This window comes from Gallinula chloropus (assembly GCF_964237585.1).
Source record: "Gallinula chloropus genome assembly, chromosome: 2".
NCBI lineage: Eukaryota > Metazoa > Chordata > Aves > Gruiformes > Rallidae > Gallinula > Gallinula chloropus.
The window spans coordinates 50,487,878-50,511,018 of record NC_140086.1 but is presented as its reverse complement, the minus strand read 5'-3'; the positions used below and the strand labels follow the sequence as shown (position 1 = coordinate 50,511,018).

General features: G+C 40.6%; 1 protein-coding gene across 1 annotated transcript in view; it reads left to right on the top strand.

The window, feature by feature from the left end:
• The window catches only part of LAMA3 (laminin subunit alpha 3), a gene marked incomplete at its 5' end in the record, with an annotated part of 119,417 nt that overhangs the window by 93,502 nt on the left and 2,774 nt on the right, over nt 1-23,141 (top strand). The window contains 24 exons of the mRNA XM_084260250.1: nt 294-461; nt 1,576-1,772; nt 3,093-3,209; nt 3,750-3,904; nt 5,225-5,366; nt 5,991-6,090; nt 6,468-6,584; nt 6,668-6,847; nt 8,389-8,531; nt 10,069-10,242; nt 11,349-11,500; nt 11,599-11,761; nt 12,232-12,365; nt 12,865-13,015; nt 13,864-13,983; nt 14,698-14,822; nt 15,157-15,277; nt 17,343-17,483; nt 18,306-18,436; nt 19,306-19,437; nt 20,816-20,960; nt 21,262-21,422; nt 21,824-22,013; nt 22,308-22,448. Coding sequence (XP_084116376.1) covers nt 294-461; nt 1,576-1,772; nt 3,093-3,209; nt 3,750-3,904; nt 5,225-5,366; nt 5,991-6,090; nt 6,468-6,584; nt 6,668-6,847; nt 8,389-8,531; nt 10,069-10,242; nt 11,349-11,500; nt 11,599-11,761; nt 12,232-12,365; nt 12,865-13,015; nt 13,864-13,983; nt 14,698-14,822; nt 15,157-15,277; nt 17,343-17,483; nt 18,306-18,436; nt 19,306-19,437; nt 20,816-20,960; nt 21,262-21,422; nt 21,824-22,013; nt 22,308-22,448 — 3,500 coding nt within the window. The remainder of the gene's footprint in view (nt 1-293; nt 462-1,575; nt 1,773-3,092; nt 3,210-3,749; nt 3,905-5,224; nt 5,367-5,990; nt 6,091-6,467; nt 6,585-6,667; nt 6,848-8,388; nt 8,532-10,068; nt 10,243-11,348; nt 11,501-11,598; nt 11,762-12,231; nt 12,366-12,864; nt 13,016-13,863; nt 13,984-14,697; nt 14,823-15,156; nt 15,278-17,342; nt 17,484-18,305; nt 18,437-19,305; nt 19,438-20,815; nt 20,961-21,261; nt 21,423-21,823; nt 22,014-22,307; nt 22,449-23,141) is intronic.

The following is a 23,141-nucleotide window of genomic DNA, read 5'->3' as shown; positions in this document are numbered from 1 at the left end:
AAATTGACTATCCTACCTTTAGTCTGACTTCAGTCTGGGTTGCTATTATAGGCTTTTTAAAGTTAGAAGCTAAAATTATTGCTATGAAATTTCAAGCTTGATGCCATCTTACTATCTCTGGTCTGGTGACATGACATACTTTTCAGTTTAACATGATTAATGCAAAATGGATCTGCTTTATGATGGAGTTCAGGAATAGGCATGTCTTTTTCGGAGGAGAGACCTGTCATTCGTGTCTGTTGCATAGGCTTAAGCACATCATCTCTTTGATGCTGACAATACTTTGCTTTCAGTGCTCTTGGAACAAATAGCTGGAACAAATGCAGAAGGCAACAACTTGCCCTTAGGAGATGCTGCCAAAGAACTGGCTGAAGCTCAACGCATGATGACAGAAATGAGAAACCGCAACTTTGGCCAACTTCAAGCAGAGGCAGAGAAGGAGAGAACAGCAGCTCAGCTGCGTAAGGGCTTGTTCTCTTAGCTTCTTACTCTTTAGAAAGATCAATATTCAGTCTAAAGTATCACTGATTGTTTGGGATGGAGTGCAGGGTGGGGCGTATTGCCAATGTATCCCTGGGATCTGTGGTGGATGTTAGTCAACAGGAACGTGGTAGTTCTGGAGGGGGGTTTAAAGGCATTTTTAGTTTGTTATGGAAGAAACTGAGTTGAGCTGCGGAAGAAACCCAGTAGATCCTTCTGTCATAACTAGATCAATCTCAAAAGACGTACCTGATCTTAACATATTTAGCACTTCCCTGTGTTATAATGTATAGGCTGTGGTATGTGCAGCTATTTTAGAGGAATTGCAGGTATAATTTAACAACAGATTTTTAGTAGCTGCCAGAGTAGTCCAAGGGTGAGATCATACAAGGATAAGGCAGTTCAGATGTTCTAGTTGCACTGGTTGTTCTCCCTTTTAGCTTCTCTGCACGTGTCTGTAAACTTTGTTCTGGACATTAGAGACAGCAAGAATGGCAAAGTCACAGGCTTATCTTCTTACCAGGGACATAGTTGAAAAATTTGTAATACCTGATGAATCATAGTAATTTCCCCTAACTTTGGACATTGATACCTATGTCCAAGTAGGTATCTCTCTGGATCCTATCTTGTAAGCAGTGAAATGTGCACTCTTTAGAGTGTGATTCATTTGACCTCTTGTGTTTCTACCTTCTTTAAGATGAAAGGTGCCTGCATCTCACCACTGATTACAGAGGAAGTTTTGATGACTAGTGCAGATGTAGACTTCTACACTGTGTATTAAATTGTTGATGAAATCGTGTTTGTTCCATATGAAAAAAAAACCCTATTCAGTATTTGCAGGTTATCTTTATCTCTACTTAATTTATAAACAGCCAAATAAATGTTTACCCATGTTCTGCATCTGCAAACTTGTGAGCTGGTTTGATCCAGTGAGATGCTGAATAGCACCTCTGCTGTAGTAGCCCAGAAATAAGCATTGCAAAGGGTATTTCACACAACCACAGATTTCTAATCCTAAACATCAAGGCCTTTTGTAGGAAGTTGAGTTCCATTCTTCTCTGAACAAAGCTTTTCTTTCTGGTCCTGATACAACAGTACTGGCACGTATTAAGAATGAACTACAAAAGTACCACCAAGAAAATCATGGGCTCATTAAAATTGTACGGGAATCATTGAATGAATATGAATCCAAAATCACGGACCTCCGTGAAGCTCTGAATGAGGCAACAGGACAAATCAAGCAGGCTGAAAACTTAAACAGTGATAATGAAGTTCTGTTGGAAGATATTAAGGTAATGTTGGGGTTTGGGAGAAGAAAGTTAAACCTCAGGAGATGGTAAGTGCTTTTGTTTTCTGCTTTTGACCTTGCAAAGCGAAGTAGCACTAATCCTTTAGACTTTCTCTAAGGTCTCTTTCCATCTTCTGATGCATTATGGGCAGGTGTTAGTCTACTCCCACCTGTGGCTTCTTTATGTGACCAGGACAGTGTGACCAAGACATAGCTCTGATGAAAGCAGAGAAGGAGAGAGACACTGTGACTTAGCCCTTCTTCTAGCTACCACGAGCCTTTTTGTTTCTTATTTTACATCAAATTCCTAATGCTGATGTACTTTTTGCAATAAGTTCCTTAAGGCATTTGGCTTTAACAACCATGAAAGATGGGAGCCATAATGTGTACAATACTGTTAAATTATTTGGGATTAATATTCTACTGAACTGCTTCTGAGTTCTTGTCAGAAAGGGGACCAGAAATGGCTGTCATTCCTGAGCAGCGCTTGATATTTAGAGCTGCTGAAATTGTATAAAAAGTAAGGATGTTCTACAAGACACCCATTCTTTTAAATTAATTCTGGTTTTCCTGAAATATAACATTGTTTTAGCATACTTCTGTCCACCTAGTTTGCTAACACTGCTTGAACAGAAGAATTTATACATTCAGCTGTCCCTTTCAATATTTAGTTGTGCATGGACTGTATAATATGTGTGCCATGTAAGATGCACAGTTCTGTTAAAAGATGCATGCATCTCCACAAATCATGAATCTCCTGATACACTCTCTGGTGTAGAGAGAGATTTGGCATATTACAATGAGAGAAACCCAGTGGAAGAGAGCGGACGCGTCCTTACTGGCAACACAGCTTATCTGGCCGTGTTTGTGGTGTGCCACTACCCCAGAGCTATGCTGTGGATTGTCACAGGCCTGCTCTAGGCCAAAGAGCTCGGTTCCACTCACAGTGTTCAAGAGGAGAAGGAGGTTCTATACCTCATTTCTGGTAAGATCCCCAGATGAATGGGTAGCATAATCATTTTGAGAGAGCAGACACTTAGATGGTCTCGGCTGACCCGTACTAATTTTACTTTGGGGCTGAGAGCTGAAGGACTGTCGCCTGCTGCCCAGCTGTATGCCATACTACTGCAGACTCCTGCATTTTCTCACTCTTCTAATCAGGAGGGTAGCATTAGTCCCTAAACAGTATAGGCATCCAATTAACATAGTGATAAGTACCTTCAATAAATCCTACTGCAAACTACATTAGGTTGATACAGGGTTTTTTTCCTGGCTCTCATTTTTAACCCGTTCACCTGTTATTCAACCTTTCATTTTTCCTCAGAAACGGATCGAGGAGACAAATACACAACAGAATGGTATCTGGGATATTCTGAGCGCTGCTCGATCTTCCCTGGTGCAAGCTAACGGTGTACTTGGATTATTGCAAAAGAGCAAAGAGGTATAGTAACCTTCTTAAGTTAAGGTGAAAAACCCCACTATCTTGCTGTCACTGTAATGGGTCCCATGGCTGGGACACGGAGCCTGTCTGAGCCTCACAGAAAGGGCAGGATCTCACAGCTCATCCTGGGTGCAAGAAGAGCCTGCCCGCACAGGTTTCCGTAAGAGAAGCTTGTTGAGGCTTGTGATGTGTGTGAGGAAGACACTGAACTGCAGAGATCTGAATTTGGGCGAATATCTGTAAGAAATACCATAAGTGATCGTGTTATTCTTGTATTTCTGAGCAATTACTTCTAGGCACTGTTAGACACAGGATACTGGATTTAGAAAGGTCTTTGGTCTCACTCAGTTTTTACATAATGGGTTTATAACCATAATGTGTGAGTAGCAGTTGTTTCCAGTAACATTCAGAGTGAGTTGGAAGGGAATGTTTTACCTCTTGGTCTCCTCAGGTGCAAGGTGTATGTAACACTGAAGGAAACAAGGACAAAAATCAAACATGCATGAATACAAATTCAATTTTATCTTTATAAACCCATAGGAATATGAAAGCCTGGCTGCTCAGCTGGATGGAGCAAGGAAAGATATGAATGAAAAGCTGACAAACAACTCCTTGTCAGCAAGCAAAGAGCCGTTGGTGGTGAGGGCTGAGGAACATGCCAAATCTTTGCAAGACTTGGCAAAACAACTGGAAGAGTATGTTGCTATTCCTTTAAATTTGTACATAACATCCATGGTTGCAATGTTCTGTCTATAACTTCACTTGCTTTAATGACCATTTGCAAAGTTAGAAATTGGCTTTGTCTTTTCCTGCTTCCTCATGACGTACAAATGATGTCTCTTCTTTTTTTTTCCCCACTAACCAGGTCTTCCTGTTTTTTTTCCTGTTTGTTTGGGGTTTATTTTTGTCCCAGAAATGGGAACTCTCATAATACAGCTTTGTATTAGCACTTCCTTAACTTCTTACTAATGAGAGAAAATTCTCATGTACCAGAGTGGGAAGATGTTTAAAATATACATTTTTTGTAGTATTGTTTCCTGTACTCAAGGATGCCTATATGATGGCAATGAATTGGGACAAATAATTGGAAGAAAAGTTGTCTTGGCAGAGTCTTTTAGCATTAGTGAGGAAAAGTGTTCCTATAGTTTTCTTGCCCTTCAAGAAATCTGCTAGGAAGGCAAAAAAATGAGTAAATGGATGTGAGTCATGTCTTTCTCTCTCCATTACTTGTACTTCTCCTTGGAATTACAAGTGGGGTTTTGGAAGCCTTCTATGGTACATCCAAAACAAAATTTAAAAAAGTTAAACCCTATTTTGTGGGGTTTTTTCCCCATGCAAATTGTTCACATTTTGTCATAACACTGCCTCAAAACTCTCAAAAAGTTAAATTCCAAACCACCTAATTCAGGCTGGAAAATACTTGGTTTAAAAAAAAATAATTCATTTTTTGTTAGTTTTCGCTGTGATTCTTTTTTCCAATGAAGATGACCCCGTTCTCACAAATACAGCTGATATTGGGCAGCTGCATACCTCACAGGGAGTAGGTACAAGAGATTTTGTCTGTTTTTTCTGATGCCAGACCTACTGATCTGGTTGTTGGGAAAAGCCCAAGCACTGTGTTGTTACTCTGTCTTGTACCCCATCTGCTGCTTCTGCCGGATGCTGGAGCAGCCAGAGATTATCTGGAAGCTGCAGTTCTCTGAACTGAAGTGTGTTTGTGGGGCTATGATGGAGGTGGCCTATTGACCTTGTGCCTTGATGATTTTTTTTATAATCTTAATTATTTAAATACTGTTTTGGGGGCCCACGGTTGTCCTTTTCCAAGGACCTGAACTTATCCCATCTACTGGAGAATCTTTACATGTTGGTCTGCCTTGGTATTTTTGCAGAATGAAATCAGAGATCTCTGAAAGAGATTTCCTGTATTGGCATTAGTTAGAGAATCCTGGGTTCAGGTGGGCTCAGAATGCTTCTGTCTTGGCAGAAAGCATCATTTTTCACCCTGTTTCCCACAGGATAAAGAACAGTGCCAGGAAGGACGAGTTGGTAGGCTGTGCTGTGGAAGCTTCTACTGCCTATGACAATATTATTAATGCCATCAAAGCGGCAGAGGAAGCGGCCAACAAAGCTGGGAACGCCGCTGACTCAGCTTTATCGGTAAGTACCCATCAGGGCACACAAATGATGCTAAAATCTTTACAAGTAGATATTTTTGTTGTTGTTGTTGTTGTTTTAACTATCAGAGAGGCACCAAAAAAGATTTTTAAAAGTCCCATGTGTCTTGGCATGGCTTATTTGTCTGTGGTCACGATACGAGCTGATATTCTGCATGTTCATGAATTAGTCTTGGTTCATCACTAAAGAGCCTCATTACTGCCTTTCTGATGAGGCTGTCTGTCTGAACACCGACTGTTCCTTTCAATGCAAAGTAAAGAGATCTCCTTGATGCAGGCCCAGTAAACACTGAAGGTGACTTTGGGTACCTACTTTTACTTTGCTGTAGTAATATCCAGAGTTCTTCAGCTGAGGAGTAGTATCTGGCAGCCGTGTGCTAGTAATTTCTTCTGAATGCTCCCCAAATCTGCCAGAAGTTTGCTAAAAACCAGGGTTATATTATACTTAAATTAACCTTGATAATTGTTGCTTAAAGTGGTGTTCTTCCCGTGAAATCTCTGCCCTTCAACAGATTTATTTTCAAACTGGATTGGGCTATCTCTTTTACTCTTTAAATTTGAGTATGATTATTAAAGAGGTCTTACAGTGCCACACTTCTGTTACCAGACTGTGAAGAGAGAAGACCTATCAGGAAAAGCTGCCAAGTTAAAAACTGAGAGCAATACACTCTTGAATCAAGCACAGGAGACGGAAAAGACATTGCAAGGTACCAAGAAAGAAAGTGGTAGTAGAAATGTTGGCACAGCCTGACAGGCTTTCATTGAACCATGAATTTTCTCAGTCCACCAAAGCTCTGCAGCAAATATCTAACCAAACAGGCTAAATCCATTTCAGTGGGACTTGTGATGGATATTCCCAATGGGAAAAGGGCAACAAAGTGGATTTCATACCTCTGCTGTGCTATATGCATTTGCAGTACTCCTGTCCAACAAATCCTTACCCTTGTACTTGTTCTGCAGTGCAGAAGCTCATTCAGTGCTCATTCAGTGTATAGGAGTGAAGGCTGGTGCTGCTGGAGCACCTGTCTGACTGGGAGCTGGTATTCCTGTTCAAAATTCATATTGGCCATTCACTCTGTTGCAGCTCTTGGTCCAACCCTTGAAGAACTAAAGCAAAGACTTGATACCGCTGATGGAGAGAAGAGTTCACTGCAGATCGATCTTGTCACTCTTCAAAATAATCTCAATGGGATAAACAGAGGTCAGTTACTTACTGATGGCTTCTGGTTTGCCCCTTTCATCTGTTACTGTAAGAACCTGCACGGGCATTTGTATGTGTTTCAGATGACATCAGCAGCATGATCACCAGTGCAAATAACATGGCAAAGAGTGCCGAGGATGTCACAAACAACATAGTGGAAAAACTGCTCCCAATTGAAGCAGATGTGGATAAAATTAAGAATAACTATGGAGAAACACAGAACACTGTCTTCAATAAAGTATTGCAGGAGGCAAACAATTCAGGTATGTGGGTTTTTTGCTGTCACAGGTGCTGAGCCCTGCCAAGTCACTGTTAGGTCAACGTGGTCAGTTATGCTGCAGAAATTTTAGTCGTCAATAGGTTAGGCACCTAGCCTAAGCTAGTATCCTGAGCTTCCCTTACTGCCAGTGGAAAGGGCCAGGTACAGCAGAATGGTGATGGAGACCATCCTGTGGTATGTATTAAAAGCTGGTGCCATGACTGGTCTCTAAAGACTTGGAGGCAAGTGACTAGTTGGATATTCCACAGTTCAGTACTGGATCCAATCCTGTTTAACATCTTCAGTAATGATGTGGATGATGGGCAGAGTGTACCCTCAGAAAGTCTGCAGATGATGCAGAGCTGGAAGGAGTGGCTTATACACCAGAGGGTTCATGCTGCCATCCAGAGGGACCTCAACAGGCTGCAAAAACGGGCTGACAGGAGCCTCATGAACTTCAACAAGGAGAAATCCTCCAGCTGAGGAAAAACAGCCCCATGCACCGGTATATGCTGGGTGGCAGCCAAGCTGGAAAGCATCTTTGCAGAAAAGGACCTGGTGGGCATCAGCTGAACATGAGCCAGCAGTGTGCCTCTGTGGCAAAGGCTGGAACACAGGAGGTTCCCTCTGAAAATCAGGAAACAATTTATTACTGTGAGGATGACAGAGGATTAACACAGGTTGCCTTGAGGAGTTGTGTAGTCTCCACCCTTGGAGATATTCAAAAGCTGTCTAGACACTATTCTGGGCAACTGGCACTAGATGGCCCTACTTGAGCATGAGGGATTGGACCAGATGACCTCCAGCGGTCCCTTCCAACCTCAGCCAGTTCATGTTTCTGTGGTTTTTCTACTAGACTGACTAGAGAAGGGACCTAGACAGTTAGCTTAGGCTAGATGTCTGTTAGCTGAAGCTAAGAGACTGTGTTGAATGCAAAAGAAGGGGGAATCACAGTCCCAAACAGCATTTCTTTTCATCTCTTCAAAAGTCAAGTGTGATAAAGCATTTTAAATAAGATAAATGCAGGGGCTAGCCCTGCATGTTATTGCAAAGCCATAAATCATCCTTGCAGTTACAAAACTGGATTAGAAGTCATATTTAGAAAAATAATAGGTCTGGATTTCTTTTCATTTGCCTTTTGCATCATAGGGTTCCAGTGTGCTAAAACTTTCAGACTTCTTTGCTGCTTGCTTTTTTTTTTTTCAATCACAGGAGATTAAAATTGGTTCCCACTTTAATGAAAACTAAAATTATCATATTATCAGATTTTCTCCTGAAATGAATTTATCTATTATTGTTTTTGGAAGTGCTGATTCTGTGTACTTCTTCAAATACCTTTGTATACAAATTCCAAGAGTACAGTGACCTCTGTATAAACTGCTAGTTTCAGTGAGGGCTTCCTAATGTTGCAGGACTAATGAAAACAGCTCTGTCATTACCCTGCTCACTGCTTTTCTGATAATTGAGTCATGATATCATATTTTTGCATTTGTTTTCCTCCTCTTTTCTATCATCAGTAATTATTTTTTTTTTATTTCATTGCAGTACAAAAATTGACAAACAAACTTCCAGACCTGTTCAGCAAGATTGAGAGTATCAACCAACAGCTGGTGCCAATAAGCAACATCTCTGAGAATCTGAATCGCATAAGAGAGCTGATTCAGCAGGCAAGAGATGCTGCAAACAAGGTCTGTCCTGAACATTGCAATCATGCCTGACCTCAGTGGGTTGGACACACAGCAGTACTTTTGTTCTTTCTCTCTCGAAACCACTTTGATAAAATGTGTGTGAAAGACCAGATGCAAATTTAATTCAACAGCACCACCCAGCACTTAAAGTAACCCTGATGATAAGATAATGACAATTTGTACATAAAAATGAGTGGGTGCAGCAGCATTCTACTCCATCCTCCTTCCATAGGGTTTTTTCCCAGGGCACTTCTGCAATACTTATCTGTACCATAGCCTCTTGCATTCCAAGGTACATTGCAGTGGCCCTGGCAGCACCAGTTGAGTTAGTTCTGCAGCTTAGAGGCAGGGCTGTACACCAGGTGAATGCTGACACTGGCAAAGTAGTTGTGTAGCCCTGTGTTCTCATGTCTCCAGGTGCCTCAAGATGTTAGGAAGCACAGAATCACAGAAACATAGAATGGTTTGGGTTGGAAAGGACCCCAAAAGCCATCTAGTTCCAACCCCCCTGCCATGGGCAGCGACACCCTCCACTAGACCAGGTTGCCCAAAGCCCCATCCAACCTGGCCTTGAACACTGCCAGGGAGGGGGCAGCCACAGCTTCTCTGGGCAGCCTGTGCCATGGCCTCATCACCCTCACAGTAAAGAATTTCTTCCTCTCATCTAATCTAAATCTGCCCTTTTTCAGTTTAAACCCATTAAAATCCCTTGTCCTCTCTCTGCACTCCCTGACAAACTGTCCCTCTCCACTTTCCTGTAGGCCCCTTCAGGTACTAGAAGGCTGCTATTAGGTCTCCCCTGAGCCTTCTCTTCTACAGGCTGAACAAGCCCAGATCTCTCATCCTGTCTTTATAGGAGAGGTGCTCCAGCCTCCTAACCATCTTTGTGGCCCTGCTGTGTACTTGCTCCAACAGCTCCATGTCTTTCTTATGCTGGGGACCCCAGAGCTGGATGCAGTCAGCTATTGGCATCTTCTGATTAGACTGCCTTTTCTCCTGTTAAACAGCTGGTGTAGTTGCTCGAGGGATAGCATGGTCTCTGGTCCCTGAGAAGCATCCCTGAGGTCATCACAAGTAGCCTACAGTCACAATGAATAAAAGGAATTTGTGACTAAATAGCTGCAATAGGACATATCTTTATTAGTATCAGACATGCATTATAATTTCCAACAGGCAGTCAAATCCAGATAAGTGAAGCATCAGGATACATGTGTAGACAATTAAGGTATGCTCTTTAGAGCTGCAGGGCACATGCTTCCCTGTCCATGTATTGAAGGTAACAATTACTTGACAGAGGCATGATAAGAGTTGTTATCTCATGTAAAAAAAAATTGCTGTGTTGATAATACATAATACTGTATTACCCAGTCTGTTTCCTAGCTATTTTCTTTGGTAGGATCCAAATCTATAGTAATTGATGGATGCAACATGACTGGCATGTGTAATAGGTTACTTTGCAATCAAACACAACAGTGAAATAAGTAGGACTAGTAACAATAGATAATTTTAATGTACTGAATATTGTTTCTCTTAACAGGTTGCTATTCCCATGAGGTTTAATGGCAGCTCTGGTGTAGAGGTTCGACCTCCAAGCAACCTTGATGATCTGAAAGGCTACACTTCACTTTCTTTCTTTCTCCAAAAGCCGAAACCAAAACCAAATCCCTTGGAGGCATCAAATAACTTTGTGCTGTACCTGGGTAATAAAGATGTAGGTATATTTTGAGATTTAATCTGATTTTTAGAACAGAATTTGAGAAACAGATGGGAGATGATTTATGTTAACTGACGTTTATAGCTACTGTTGGCCCATTCCTTTATAACTGCCATTTTGTGGTGGCAGAAGTGTTTTCTGAAGAATAGTTCATTCCTCCATTGGCCAAATAACTTGCTGGGTGACTGACTGCTTTGCCCATTGGTCCTTTGGTCCTTTGGAAATTACTTCTCAGTCATGGATGCCACCATACAGTCTTCTCAGAAGCATTAGGTTCTGCAGCAGTCTCAGCCCCAACTCCTGCCTCAACATTTTGACTCTTATCACAGTATAAGTCGCTGTGAGTTTCTCTGTTGGTTAAAGAACAGTGATCATGTATTTTTTAAAATTCAGTCCCTCTGCACTCGATTTCTTTCTCTTCCAAATACGCAGAACAATACAGACCTGCTTGTGCACTCAGGATTGCTCAAGCACCATCAAGCTTCCTATGTATTTTTAAGTCTTGTTATCTGATAGCAGCTGTATCTGCAGTGAGGCTTGTGCATACACTGAAAGGTGTTCACAGGTAGTTATTCTACACTGGACTTCTTCTTATTCACTGAGTATCTGGCCAGGATATTTCTCGACAATGTTTTAATTGTTTACTTGTGTTCCAAAAATAAAATGGGAATAGTTTGGGAAGATGGCTGCTTCCAGTCACCTCAGTAGGAACCCCTGTCCTTAACTGAAGTGTTTCTTCAAACGTCTTTTTTGATTTAACAGATGTTTAGTCTAATTTTTGGCAAAGGTGTCACGTTTTCATGGCTTTAGCTGGGAGATGTTACAAGTGTGGAAATTACTTTAGTTGCCATTGTTGTAAAAATAAAAAGCCACACACGACTCTCAGATTAATTTGTAGCTACATTCCCTGAGTCAGTGCAACATACAAGCTATCAATGTTTTATTCCCAGAACTGATAAACTTAACAAGAATTCTCATCATTAGGTGGGTGGGTTTCTTGTGATTCATACACGGTATGATAATGTCTCAGAGGAAGTGCTGCTGTGTTTTACCTTCATTAACATTAATCATTTATTAATAATTGTTTGCTTTGCTATTCTTAGGCCTCCAAGGACTATATTGGTATGGCTGTGAAAGGCGGTCGCCTCACTTGTGTCTATAACCTGGGAGGTGGTGACGTAGAATTAGACGTGCAGCCAACTGTGACTCAGAGTGAAACCGAGGAAGCCATTATGGACCAAGTTAAGTTTGAAAGGTAGAACATCCACACTGAACAACAGACTTTTCCAAACCCTGTTACAAACATCTTTTATTAGCATGATGTGATCTTTTGCCTGTGTGTTTGTGTTTCAGGATTTACCAGTATGCAAAGCTGAATTACATCGCAGCGGCAACATCATCTTTCCCAAAGCATGAAAGTCCTTTGACTGCAAGCAGTGCAGACAGTTACACCCTCCTGAATCTTGATCCCAGCACTGTTGTCTTTTATGTTGGAGGATACCCACCAGATTTTAGGGTACGAAGAGCTGATTAGTCTTTTAAAGATATTTCCATATTCATCATTCCGTTGTTCTTACAAGTAGAGATTGGGACTAGCAGTCTTTCAATGGCTGTGTAAAAGTTTATGCACATCAGTAGAAATAGATGCAATGCAAGAGGATGTTATTTCCTGTGGAAGCTGCCCAGCTTCTTCTCAAAGAAGGGAGTATGATGGTATTTCATCTGATGAGAACAGTGTGAAACCTGTCCAGCTCTCCTAAGTACTATTCCAAATCCATCCATGTGACTCTGCTTTAAATTCTGCTGCAGTATTCCTGGGGTGGTATCAGATGATTTGGATATTAAATACCAAGATATAATAATTATATTTGGAGTGTCATTAACTCAGTCATCTTAATATCTGCAGTAAGTCTTAGCAGTTAAATGTCAATGTAAAATTTTGTCAGCTGATGTTGATGGGATGTTTTTGGTGACACTATTTTTCAGCCTCCCCCTAAGCTAGACTATCCTAATTATGAAGGCTGCATTGAATTAGACAACCTAAATGAGCACATTATCAGCCTTTACAACTTCAAGAGGACGTTTAATCTCAATACCACTGAAGTACAACCCTGCAGAAGGTACGACAGAAACAGAGAAGCCTTTCACAGTTCTGTGATTGGATCACTATGAATTCTTGTCCTTTGACATCCAGGAAATTAACCACTGTAGCTAATCTGCTGATTTTTTTTCCAACTTTTGGTCATTACTACATTTCTTAGAGAAAATCTTCAGTGTTGACATGATTCACTTCTATGGCAATTTCAGTCCACTGACCAACAATTTAAATGTTGTAATAGCCACACAATTGTGGACTAATGTATTCAGCTCTTTTTTAAAGTAAATGTCACATTAAGTGCAAAAAAGTCAGTCTCTAATGATTTCCTCTCTGAATACACGAATTAAACACAGGCAAGTGGAAGGTTTTCTCTTTGCTTGAGTTAGATCAGAATGTAGCCCTTTTAGTGGCCCTGTACCAAGTGCATTAATGTAAGCTTTCTTAATATTACAATGACAGTAAGTCCGTGTGGTAATAGTTCTTACTCTCATATATTCACATCTGACATTGAATTATTACAGGTATAAAGAAGAGACTGACCAAAGCTATTTTGAAGGCACCGGTTACGCCAGTGTCATGTTGAAAGAATCAAATACCCGCACCCCAGTACGCTATGAGCAGACAATTGAGACCACTGCAGATGAAGGCATTGTGTTTTTTGCAGCAGAAGGGGTAATTTATGGAATGCTTCTATCTGTTTTGTGATCAGAGAACATTTTAGATTTAGTAGTAACGTGCTAGATTTAGTAATAAATTAAAAGCATTATTTTTGTTTGTGTGGCAAGTTAGTAGATTCTGCTGTATGTTTAACATCATAGAGGTAGTTTTAGGTAGTCCTGCAAGGCGGGGGGGAATTGGACTCCATGGTTCTTCATGGGTCCCTTGCAGCTTGAGATATTCTGTGATTCTGTGGTGGCTGCTGAATACTTGCTTTGTCAAGGCTGAGAAAAAAGTTCTTCCAAGTAGCTCCTCCATTAGGCCACGCAGAGATTTCGGAACTGGGGACAGGCTAGGAGGATGTGATTTGAATCAAACCAATTTTGAAATATTGAAATCCTCCAAAAGTGGAAGAGTACTCTTCCCAAATCTAGGTATGGGTGATAACAGAGTAAGGAGGGATTCAGAAAGTGACGTGGTGACTTATACCTATAAAGATGCTGAAGACAACAGTGATACTACTTATCTAATAATATTATTATAGGCATGTTTGCAATTACTCTGACATGTTCTGGATAATTGCTCAGTGCTGTGAAAAGTCAGCAGACTTCTTGAAATGACAAGAAGTCCTCTAGAGATTTGGAGAATGCATCTGGAGCTGATACCAAATCTGGTTATAACAGTTTAAACCAATAGTGGTTGATTACAAGTTTTAGTCTTATTTGTCTTATCTTTTCCCCAGAAAGTTTTACTGAAACAACTAGATAGCTTCATTAAAATTTTTCATATGACAGTGAAATATGTATGGAATGTTGTCTGTTTAATTGTGTTGGTGATTGTTGTTTTGTTTTTTTTCATTTCAGGACGAGTTCATCAGTGTGCTCCTTAAAGATGGTCATACAGTTTTTAGATACAAAGTTGGCTCTCAGCCTCCAAAAGACATTGAAAGCAGTGAAATCATAAATGATGGAACATATAAAAAAGTATGTCATTTTAAGTGATCAAGTGATTATTATTTGTAAAAATACATGTTACTGAAACTAAACATCTTCTTGTGGTTTTTAAAAATTAAGTTGTTTTTTCTTTTTCAGGCCAGGCTGATCTTTAGAGAGCTTGCTTTTTCTGTAGCCTTTTGGTTGTTTCTTGTCTACTTAGCTTCAATCTGGCTGTTTTGTAGCACTAGCAGAGTGAAATCGTAAAGACACAGTTAAAACCCTCGGTTGCCACGTTGATTCCCTCTCCTATTTCTCGTTAGTACATCTCCAACTAAATAGTGTAGGTCTCGGGGTTTGCTGGAAGGAGTCTTTACACCTTACTGGGTCAAGTTAACTCCAGCCAGCTGGCTGACCTGGTCTTTGTATCAGGCAGCATCTCTTGAACCTTCAACTGCAAATAGAAGGCAATATCTGAATATTAGGTGAGGTGTTGTTTTTAGGACAGTCTTACAGAGGAAAAAAACCCTCACCTTGTCTTTGGATACTAGAGCATTTTCCTTTAGGCATTTGCTTGGGCTAAATGCCCAAATTTTGCGAAGTACCTTTAAACTACTGTAATTATTCTGAATTTAAGGCACTAGTAAGCAAGAGGAGGGCAAACAAACCCAAACATTGTGTCCTGCTCTGTGGAAGCAATTTTAATCCAGTAAATGCTTTTTCTCTCTGCCAAGTGAAGTAATTCTCATTATTCCCCCATTTCAGATTCATTTGGTGCTTGACCGAAGTAAGAAAAATGTTCATGTCAGTTTTAATATTACAGCCAGCGTAAGTGTCTTCCTTTTCAATAAGTACTACCTAGGTGGAATCCCATCTTCTCTACGGGAACGGTGAGTACCTACCAAAAGGCTGTAATACACAGGCTTTGTATGGAGACTCCAGCTAAACTCTTTCCTTAGGCAATTTCTTTCTGTAGCTCATATCTTGTGTGATATGAAAATAACCACCACAGTCTGTGATTTTTGGCTAATGGTGGGATCTTTGTTGGACTGTATGCTGAAGATTGGGCTTGATCACCATGAAGTATGTGTGTGCAAGAAAGATTGCTCTTGTTCTGGTTTTCTGTTTCTTACATTGTCAGCACTTACAGGCTTCTGTACTGGTGTGTATTGCTTTGAAATACCAGGCTACTGAACTCTTCTTCCTTCTGTTTTCTGAAACCAGCTTTAATATATCCACACCCCCATTCCGGGGCTGCATGAAGAATGTGAAAAACCCCAACACTGCAGCTGTTACTTTTGATGAGACTTTTGGTGTCAGCAAGAAATGTTCAGAGGACTGGAAGGTGACTAACAAAGTTCCTTAAAATTTTCTGCTAGGTTTTGCAGAGTCTGGTTTGTAGACAAATCCTGGACCATTATGTTTTACTTAGGTCAAAAATTATATTAGGTTAACATGTGATGACTGGGCTTAGTATGAGGCTATAAAAGAAAGGCGGCTCCACTCCAGCTATGATAGCTTGCTCCAGCCCATAGCCCACCCCTTTTAATTAATACTGTATACAATTAAGAATTAATATTTACTGTGTAAACCTGTTGGCCTCCAGTTGCTGTTATCAATCAGGCCAGAACTCTTAGTTACTTAATACTACTCAGAATCTTTCTTCTTGCCAAGGTGCTTCTGCTTCCTAATTAAGTGACCTCTCCCACTTTTTTCTTGAAAGAACTAAGCAGACTATCTCTACCAAAGTCTCTCAGTGTGAAGCTATTGCTCCACTCATCTGGTTGTTTTACAATTATTTTCATGCTTGACTTTTCCCATGTTCTTTTTAAAATGGGACAATGTGACATTTCAGTATTGGCTTAACCTATGCTGCAGAGAGAAATGAAAACTACCTTTCTGCTCCTACTTACTGCTGCTGACATGGTGCATTATCCCATGAGAGGCATTCCTCAGGGGTTGGTATTGGGACCAGTGCTGTTTTAACATATTTGCTGGTGACATGGCCAGTGGCTTCAAGTGCACTATTAGCAAATTTGCCAGTGACACTAGGCTGGAGGGAAGGGATGCCATCTAGAGGGACCTTGACAGTCAGGAGAGAACTGCATGAAGTTCAACCAGGCCAAGGTCAAGGTCCTGCATGTGAGTCAGGGCAATCCCAAGCACAACTCCAGGCTGAGTGGAGAATGGATTGACAGTAGCCCTGAGGAGAAGGACTTGGGGGTATTGATCAACATGAGCTGGCAATATGTGCTTGCAGCCCAGAAAGCCAACCGTATCCTGGCCTGCATCAAAAATAGCATGACCAGATGACCATGATGCAGGTTGAGGCAGGTCCCTTTCTACACCACTCTAATGAGATCTCATCTGGAGTAGTGTCCAGCTCTGGGGCACCCAGCATAAGAAAAGTATGGAGCTGTGAGCCCAGAGCAGGGTTGGAGCACCTCTTCTATAAAGACAGGCTGAGAGAGTTGGGCTTTTTCAGCCTGTAGAAGAGAAGGCTCAGGGGAGACCTTACAACAGCCTTCCAGTACTTGAAGGGCCCTACAGGAAAGTGGAGAGGGACAGTTTATCAGGGAGTGTAATGATACAATGAGAGATACTGCATTTAAACTGAAGGAGGGTAGATTTAGATTAGCTATTGGAGGTAATCCTTTACTGTGAGGGTGATGAGGCCCTGGCACGGGCTGCCCAGAGAAGCTGAGTCTGCCCAGAGAAGCCGTGGCTGCTCCCTTGCTGGCAGTGTTCAGGGCCAGGCTGGATGGGGCTTTGGGCAACCTGGTCCAGTGGAGGGTGTCCCTGTCCATGGCAGGGGGTTGGAGCTAGATGGTCTTTAGGTCCCTTCCAACCCAAATCATTCTGTGATTTTATGATTTGCCCTTTTTACTATGGCATTGCACCAAACGTTTGTGATCATTTGCACTTTTTTTGTGGTATCCAAGGCTGTTCAGAAAGGGTCTCACCTTCATTCTCTGTCTGTACCTGTAAAACTTCTCATGCATTTAGACATTTTGAGTTCAAGAGTGCCCAGGTATATTCTGTCCTGTGACTCACACAGTATCAGTTATGTAGCTTATCAGCACAGCTCCATGCTTATGAACCATTCCGCCGGCTGCTCACTTTTGTGTCCCCAAATGTGAAAACTTTCAAAGCCATCATGTCAGTGCAAAGAGTAGCTAGAGATGAACAGCTCATTATACTCAGCAAGCCTCATCTCCCTTTAGTTTCTCAGATCATAGTTAATGTTGATAGAACCAATTTGTTCTGTACTGGAATAACTGTACTTACGGTTTGCCTTGTGCTTGGTTTTGACTGGAGTTGGTCTCAATTATGTTGAGTAGGGTAGATGTTATTGTCGTTTCTCCTGATTAAAAGGAAAATCACCAAAACCACTGTTATCTCTCTTCAAGCTTGTCAGATCTGCAGCTTTCTCCAAGCAGGGAACACTGAGCCTGAGTGCGGCGGGTTTCCCATTTCCCCAGGATTTCCAAGTCGGGTTCGGCTTTCAGACCACAGCATCGACTGGAACACTCTTGTACTACAATGTGCGGGTATGAAACATGTTCCACACAGAATATGGGATTGGGTTTGATTTCTGGACCACTCATGTCTATTCGAACTGTGTCAGTTTGGCATCAGTTCCTGTATTTTAAGTCAAGAAATGGTGAATGTAGTCATCTTTTGAGCATATCATCTTGCATGTCATAGGCCCTACAAACTCATTCTGGTAATTTCTTCACTTAATCAACAAGTAGTTGGACCACTAACTGAGCTTTGAACTGGAGTCCTCCACAGGGTAGGTCACACACTGTAACACCACCATCCCAGTAAGATAATTGTTGCCTAATATTGTTGGCAGGAAATTTTCTCAGGAAAAACTGCTATTCTGCCAATGCAGAAATGTTACCATGATCAATTATACTAAGAAAGGCAATATGGCTATATTTTGGCTATGTTCCCTCAGGGGTTGGACTCAATGATCTCTTGAGGTCCCTTCCAACTCCTACAATTCTGTGAAAGCAGGGAGGTTGGAGCAGAAGCCCATTGTTGCTGGCTGGAGGAGTGAAGATGTGAGAGCACACCAGGCATTTGAGAAGTAGAGGACTGAATCCTCCACTTTTTGCAAAAATAATTTAAACAAGTATTTTAAATAACTGTTTGGTATTCAGAGTGTAGAGGTATTTTAAAACAAGGACTATGCTAATTGTGCAGGACTGGGTGTCTTATCTGGTACTAGATGACTGGGAAATGCAGTTTTAGTGTAAGGAAACTTCTTTCCCACAAGAGACCACTGAGAACTGTTTCAATGGTAATATCAAGGAGGACTAAAGGCACTTGCATTTACTTGATTGTTTTGTGGGATTCTTTTACAGCCTGATATTCTTACCATCTTTCTGAGACCTGGCATTTTAACTGCAAAGATGGGAGAGACAGAAATTGAACTGGACAGTACATATGATGATGGGTCACTGCATTATGTGATTGTAAGGAAAACAGGAAACATGTGAGTCCAGTTTATTTATCTGATTCTTTTACATTGTGTTTGGAGAAAGATTAAACTTTTGTGTGACTTTTCTTTGGGTACACAGCTAAAAATGACCTCTACTAGTAAATGATACTGAAATAATGAAGCAAAAAGAGATTTTTGGTCTATGAGTGTGCACGTTGGTAGCTGTGATGCTTCAGCTGTACATCACTGTGCATGTCTTTTATAGGTCATGTGCATTTTGACTGCTTGTCAGGCTGGACCTCTGGAGCTCTTCCCCTTCCCACAGCCTTTTACATATATCACTGTAACATAAATTGTTAATGGCCCAGGGAAGAAGCTAATATTGTGTGTTTTTTCAATAATAATCTGTTATGTAGATATCAGGAGAGGCAATTTACCAAAGAGCTTCTAAATCATATTGATTTCTGTGGAATACATAAAATGACAGAAGTGTTAGAGTGGAAAGTTTTGAATAATTGTCCATAACTTTGGGACTTATAACTTAATATTATGTGTACTAGATAGGTGTTGCTAACATGTCAAGTGCACTGTTTCGACACAGAGGATGAAATCCAGTCCCACAGTTGTCAATGAGAGATTTTTCATGAATTTCAGTGGCACTGGGAGAACCAGGACTGAAGTACTTACTAGCTTCAGCTCTTGCTCAATGTCTACTACTGAAATGCAGAGCAGTTGCATAGTGGTCAATGAGCACACGCTGAAAACCATCTCAGAAGTTAATGAAGCTCTAGCATAATTACAATGTAATGAGAAAACACGTCAAATGGTTCTCTTTTTATATATATGTACACATATATATATTTCATTTAGGTTCATAACTATTTCTTTAGATTTCTTGTTTATTTTTACTCATTTTGTTTCAGAGCACATCTGCAGGTTGATGATAACTTGGCATCATCAGCAGCTCGCTCCTCAGAACCACAGGTGTTAACCATACCTATACAATTTGGTGGAGGTAATTTTGAAGGTTGCATCTCAAACATCTTTATAAAAAGGTATTTGGCCTAGAAAGATTTTAGTTTCATGCATTTTGGCCTGTTTTCTTTCTTTCATCATACTCAAATCACTTTTTGCTAAATTGCTCTTCTTCTACATGCGTGAAGCCTTCATGAATGCGTAATTTTGCTGCCCCAAAATACTCTTTTATTCAGGTAGATTACATGTGACATCAAGTTGTATGTAAATCTGCTGTTCAGATGTCATGAAATTTTAGCCTGCATCATACCTTTTTAGTAGTCTTCGATTAAAAGAATGAACTCAAGATAGTAAATTAGACATACAGTTTACAAAAAATGCTGTGTTGTGATTTAATTATCATAGAATCATGGGCAGGACTTCTTTCACTAGATCAGGTTGTGCAAGTTCTATCTTCACTTAAAGCACTGCAAGAAAAGAAAGTAACTTGTGTATTAACCTCCCCATCAGAAGTCAAATTTGGAAAATTGCTTTTAATACAAAAATAGATGGAGAATTAATGTTGTAGCTAGACTGATCAATTAAGTGGAGAACTGGACTGGAATTGAAGAATCATAGAATCATAGAATGGTCTGGGTTGGAAGGAACCCCAAGGATCATAGAGGTCCAACCCCCTGCCACAGGCAAGGCCACCTCCAGGCCTGGATCTATACAAGGTTGCCCAGGGCCCCATCCAACCTGGCCTTGAACAAAGAACTTTAGGTTCTAGTCCCAACTCTACTACTACTCTTCTAGAAAATCACAGGAAAGGAGCTTTGTGGGGTTTTCTAGTTGTAAAATGTTTTATAATTTACTGATTAAAGACACCTTGAACAACTGAAAAAATTATAGTTACTTAACATTGTTATTTATGCACACAAGAAATTGGTTTTGAGTGTCTTTCTGATAATTTAGCTATAATACAAAAGTTACATATGAAGTTGTGGTGGGCTTCGCCCTTTGAAAAATCTCATTAGAGCATCTCATTTAAGGAGAGGCTGAATCATGGAGTTAGCAGATACTGTTGGTAGCTTTTTTTTTTTATTTTTGATCTGCCTCTGGTTATACATAATTAACCAGCAAAGATTTGTAATCTGATCCAGAAATCTGATTCAGTTGAGGCAGGATTTGGGTTTTTAGAATAAATTGCTTTTAGCAAAAAATACTTTTGTTTAGAAGAGATGAGAGCAAACCATCAGAGTTTTTTCTGTAGCCAAAGAGAAATGGGTAGAACCAGGGCATCTATGAATACTTTTTACACCATTGAACCTACATTTTTCATCGAAAAATGGAAACTGGTACTTTAGCATCATGTCACTGGGAAATCTATTTTGTACAGAGCAGTTTTACAATACGTTGCTGATTACACTAAAGAAAAGGAATCCTGTGTCACAGCACTTACTGCTTTCATCACTCTAGGGCGGATCAGCTCCCTAAGGTTCAAAATCTTGTTATTAATACTTCAAAGACTGGCGTATCCCTCGGAGCTTGCCACAAATACGAGAACCTTGAACCGCTGCTGCTGAAAGAATTTAAAAATCCTCTCAGGGTAAAAATGCCCAAGGTATGCTTATTTTTACTGTCACCTTCCCTCCATATTGACACCAAGGCTTTGTCTGCACAGCCACAGTTTGTAGAATGGAGATGCAGATGTTACTATTTTCCTTGCATCTCCCATCTGAAGCAAGTTCTTTCTGTGTTGAAGTTCTGTCTTGAACCCATACCTGTCCAAAATGGTAACAGCTTCTCTGTCACTTAGAGAAGGCTGTTGGGTCTCTCAGGTGGGAAGTCTTAAATGTGTAGATTGAAAACTTTTTGTCATGTTCATGCATAGTAAATGTTACAGTTCTGTCTCACAGGTACAGAATGGAAACTACCTTGATTATTTGAAAGCCGCTAAGGTGCAAAACCAGCAAAACCCAACTTTACCAGCTCAGTTAAATGTCAGCAGTGAAGTGTACCTCCTTGGAAACACACCCAACAGTTTCATGTCCTACATGTTGCCTCCACTGTCCTCTACAGACAGGTAATACAAATGTCCAATACTTGAATTGTCAAAGTTGCTTGAATCTTTAGCTGCTAGGAGCTTGGATTTTCTTCTTGTTTATGTCTTGGGGGTGCATAACAGAACAGTGGTTCTAACAGTACAGGCATTTTTTTTTTCTTTGCCAACATTTACCCAGACTGAGTAGATTGACTTGGATGTGGTAGACAATTACTGTGCATATTGCTGCCAAGTCCTAAGCCTGAATATGTCAACTTTCATTCACATTCAGAAATGTGGGCAATTGGGAACACTGCAATTCCACCTAAAAGCTATTTTGCATTTCACAAGTGCAGTTTCACTGGCATTTTGCTGGAGAACAGAAAGAATACAGCAACGAACTGAAGAGACCTGTATTTCAATGTGCTTGCTTTCCGCTCCAGGTTACATTTTTCTGTAGATGTGCGGACTCGATCATCAAGGGGATTAATAGTTTTCGTGGAGGAAAAGTCTGAGGACTCTTACATGTCTCTCCACATTTCAAAAGGACGTTTTGTCTTTTCACTTGTCTCTGGAGGAAGACGGATGAAAATCAAAACCAGTGTTAAATACAATGATGGGCAATGGCACACTGTAAGTAGTATGGCACAGGAACTGAGGTAAAACCACAACCAGCATTCAGCAGGCACAGCCTACTGAATTTTCAAGTTATTTGAAATTCTATTTTGGTCATCTAAAGTTAATTCATATGCCTGAAAGTTCATGTCGCTGAGAGGTCTCTGTTACGAGAGCGTTTACAGGGACTGTTGGTCACAACATGTTATTTTCACTTTAAATATTTCAACAATATGATGTTTACAAAAAAATATCCAGTGGCTTTCATTGGCCTTGAGGTTTTACATTCTGTGATGTTTGCACCCTGCAAAGGTGGTGTTCAGCAGAGACGGGAAGAATGCCCACCTTGTTGTTGATGGTCTAAGAGCCCAGCATGGAAGACTAGCAACAAATTCTGCCATCAGCATTAAGGCTTCAATCTATGTAGGAGCACTGCCATCATTGAAGAGAAAGGTAAATAACTGATGCATGTACCCCCACTACACTCCCCATGTTGCACTAGTTACACGTGAAAGTGTTAATACACAGGATTTCCACATTAAGAAGGTTTGGGGGATATTTCCAAGCACCAAGCAAGCACCATCTGTGACTGATGTTTGCAGTTATTCATTAGGGATCTTTCCCCTCACCTGTACACACAGTTCTCAGCTGGACCTGTATTTTCAATGTGTGTTGCTGAGATACTGCTGACAACCATATACTGTTTCCCTTTCTATTATTTAAAAAATAGAAAAGACCGAAGTCATATTTGTAATTGCAGGAATATCCCCTCCCCACAGAATATGGACTAAGGGATAATCTGTAGAGAAGCAAAGGGATCCTTCTCATTAAGTAATTATGAATGTATAACTGGATTTTAATTTGAAATATGTGTGGTTCCTATTACTTTTAAAATTGGACAGTTAATGATGCCGGGCATTTTATAAAATCAGATTTAAATAAACAGCCTCTTAGGAAGGGAAGGGTGTACTTGAGGTTTCACAACTCCTGTTATGTTGTCTTTTTGACACGACATTGGGAAGTATCTGTTCTGCAAGCAGGAGTTATGTTGGCACAAATGAACAGTTACTTTCATGATTTAAGCTCCTTTTTAAAACGTTGGAATCCCTTTCCACTGCATCCGAGATGGTTTCTAGGTGCCTTTAG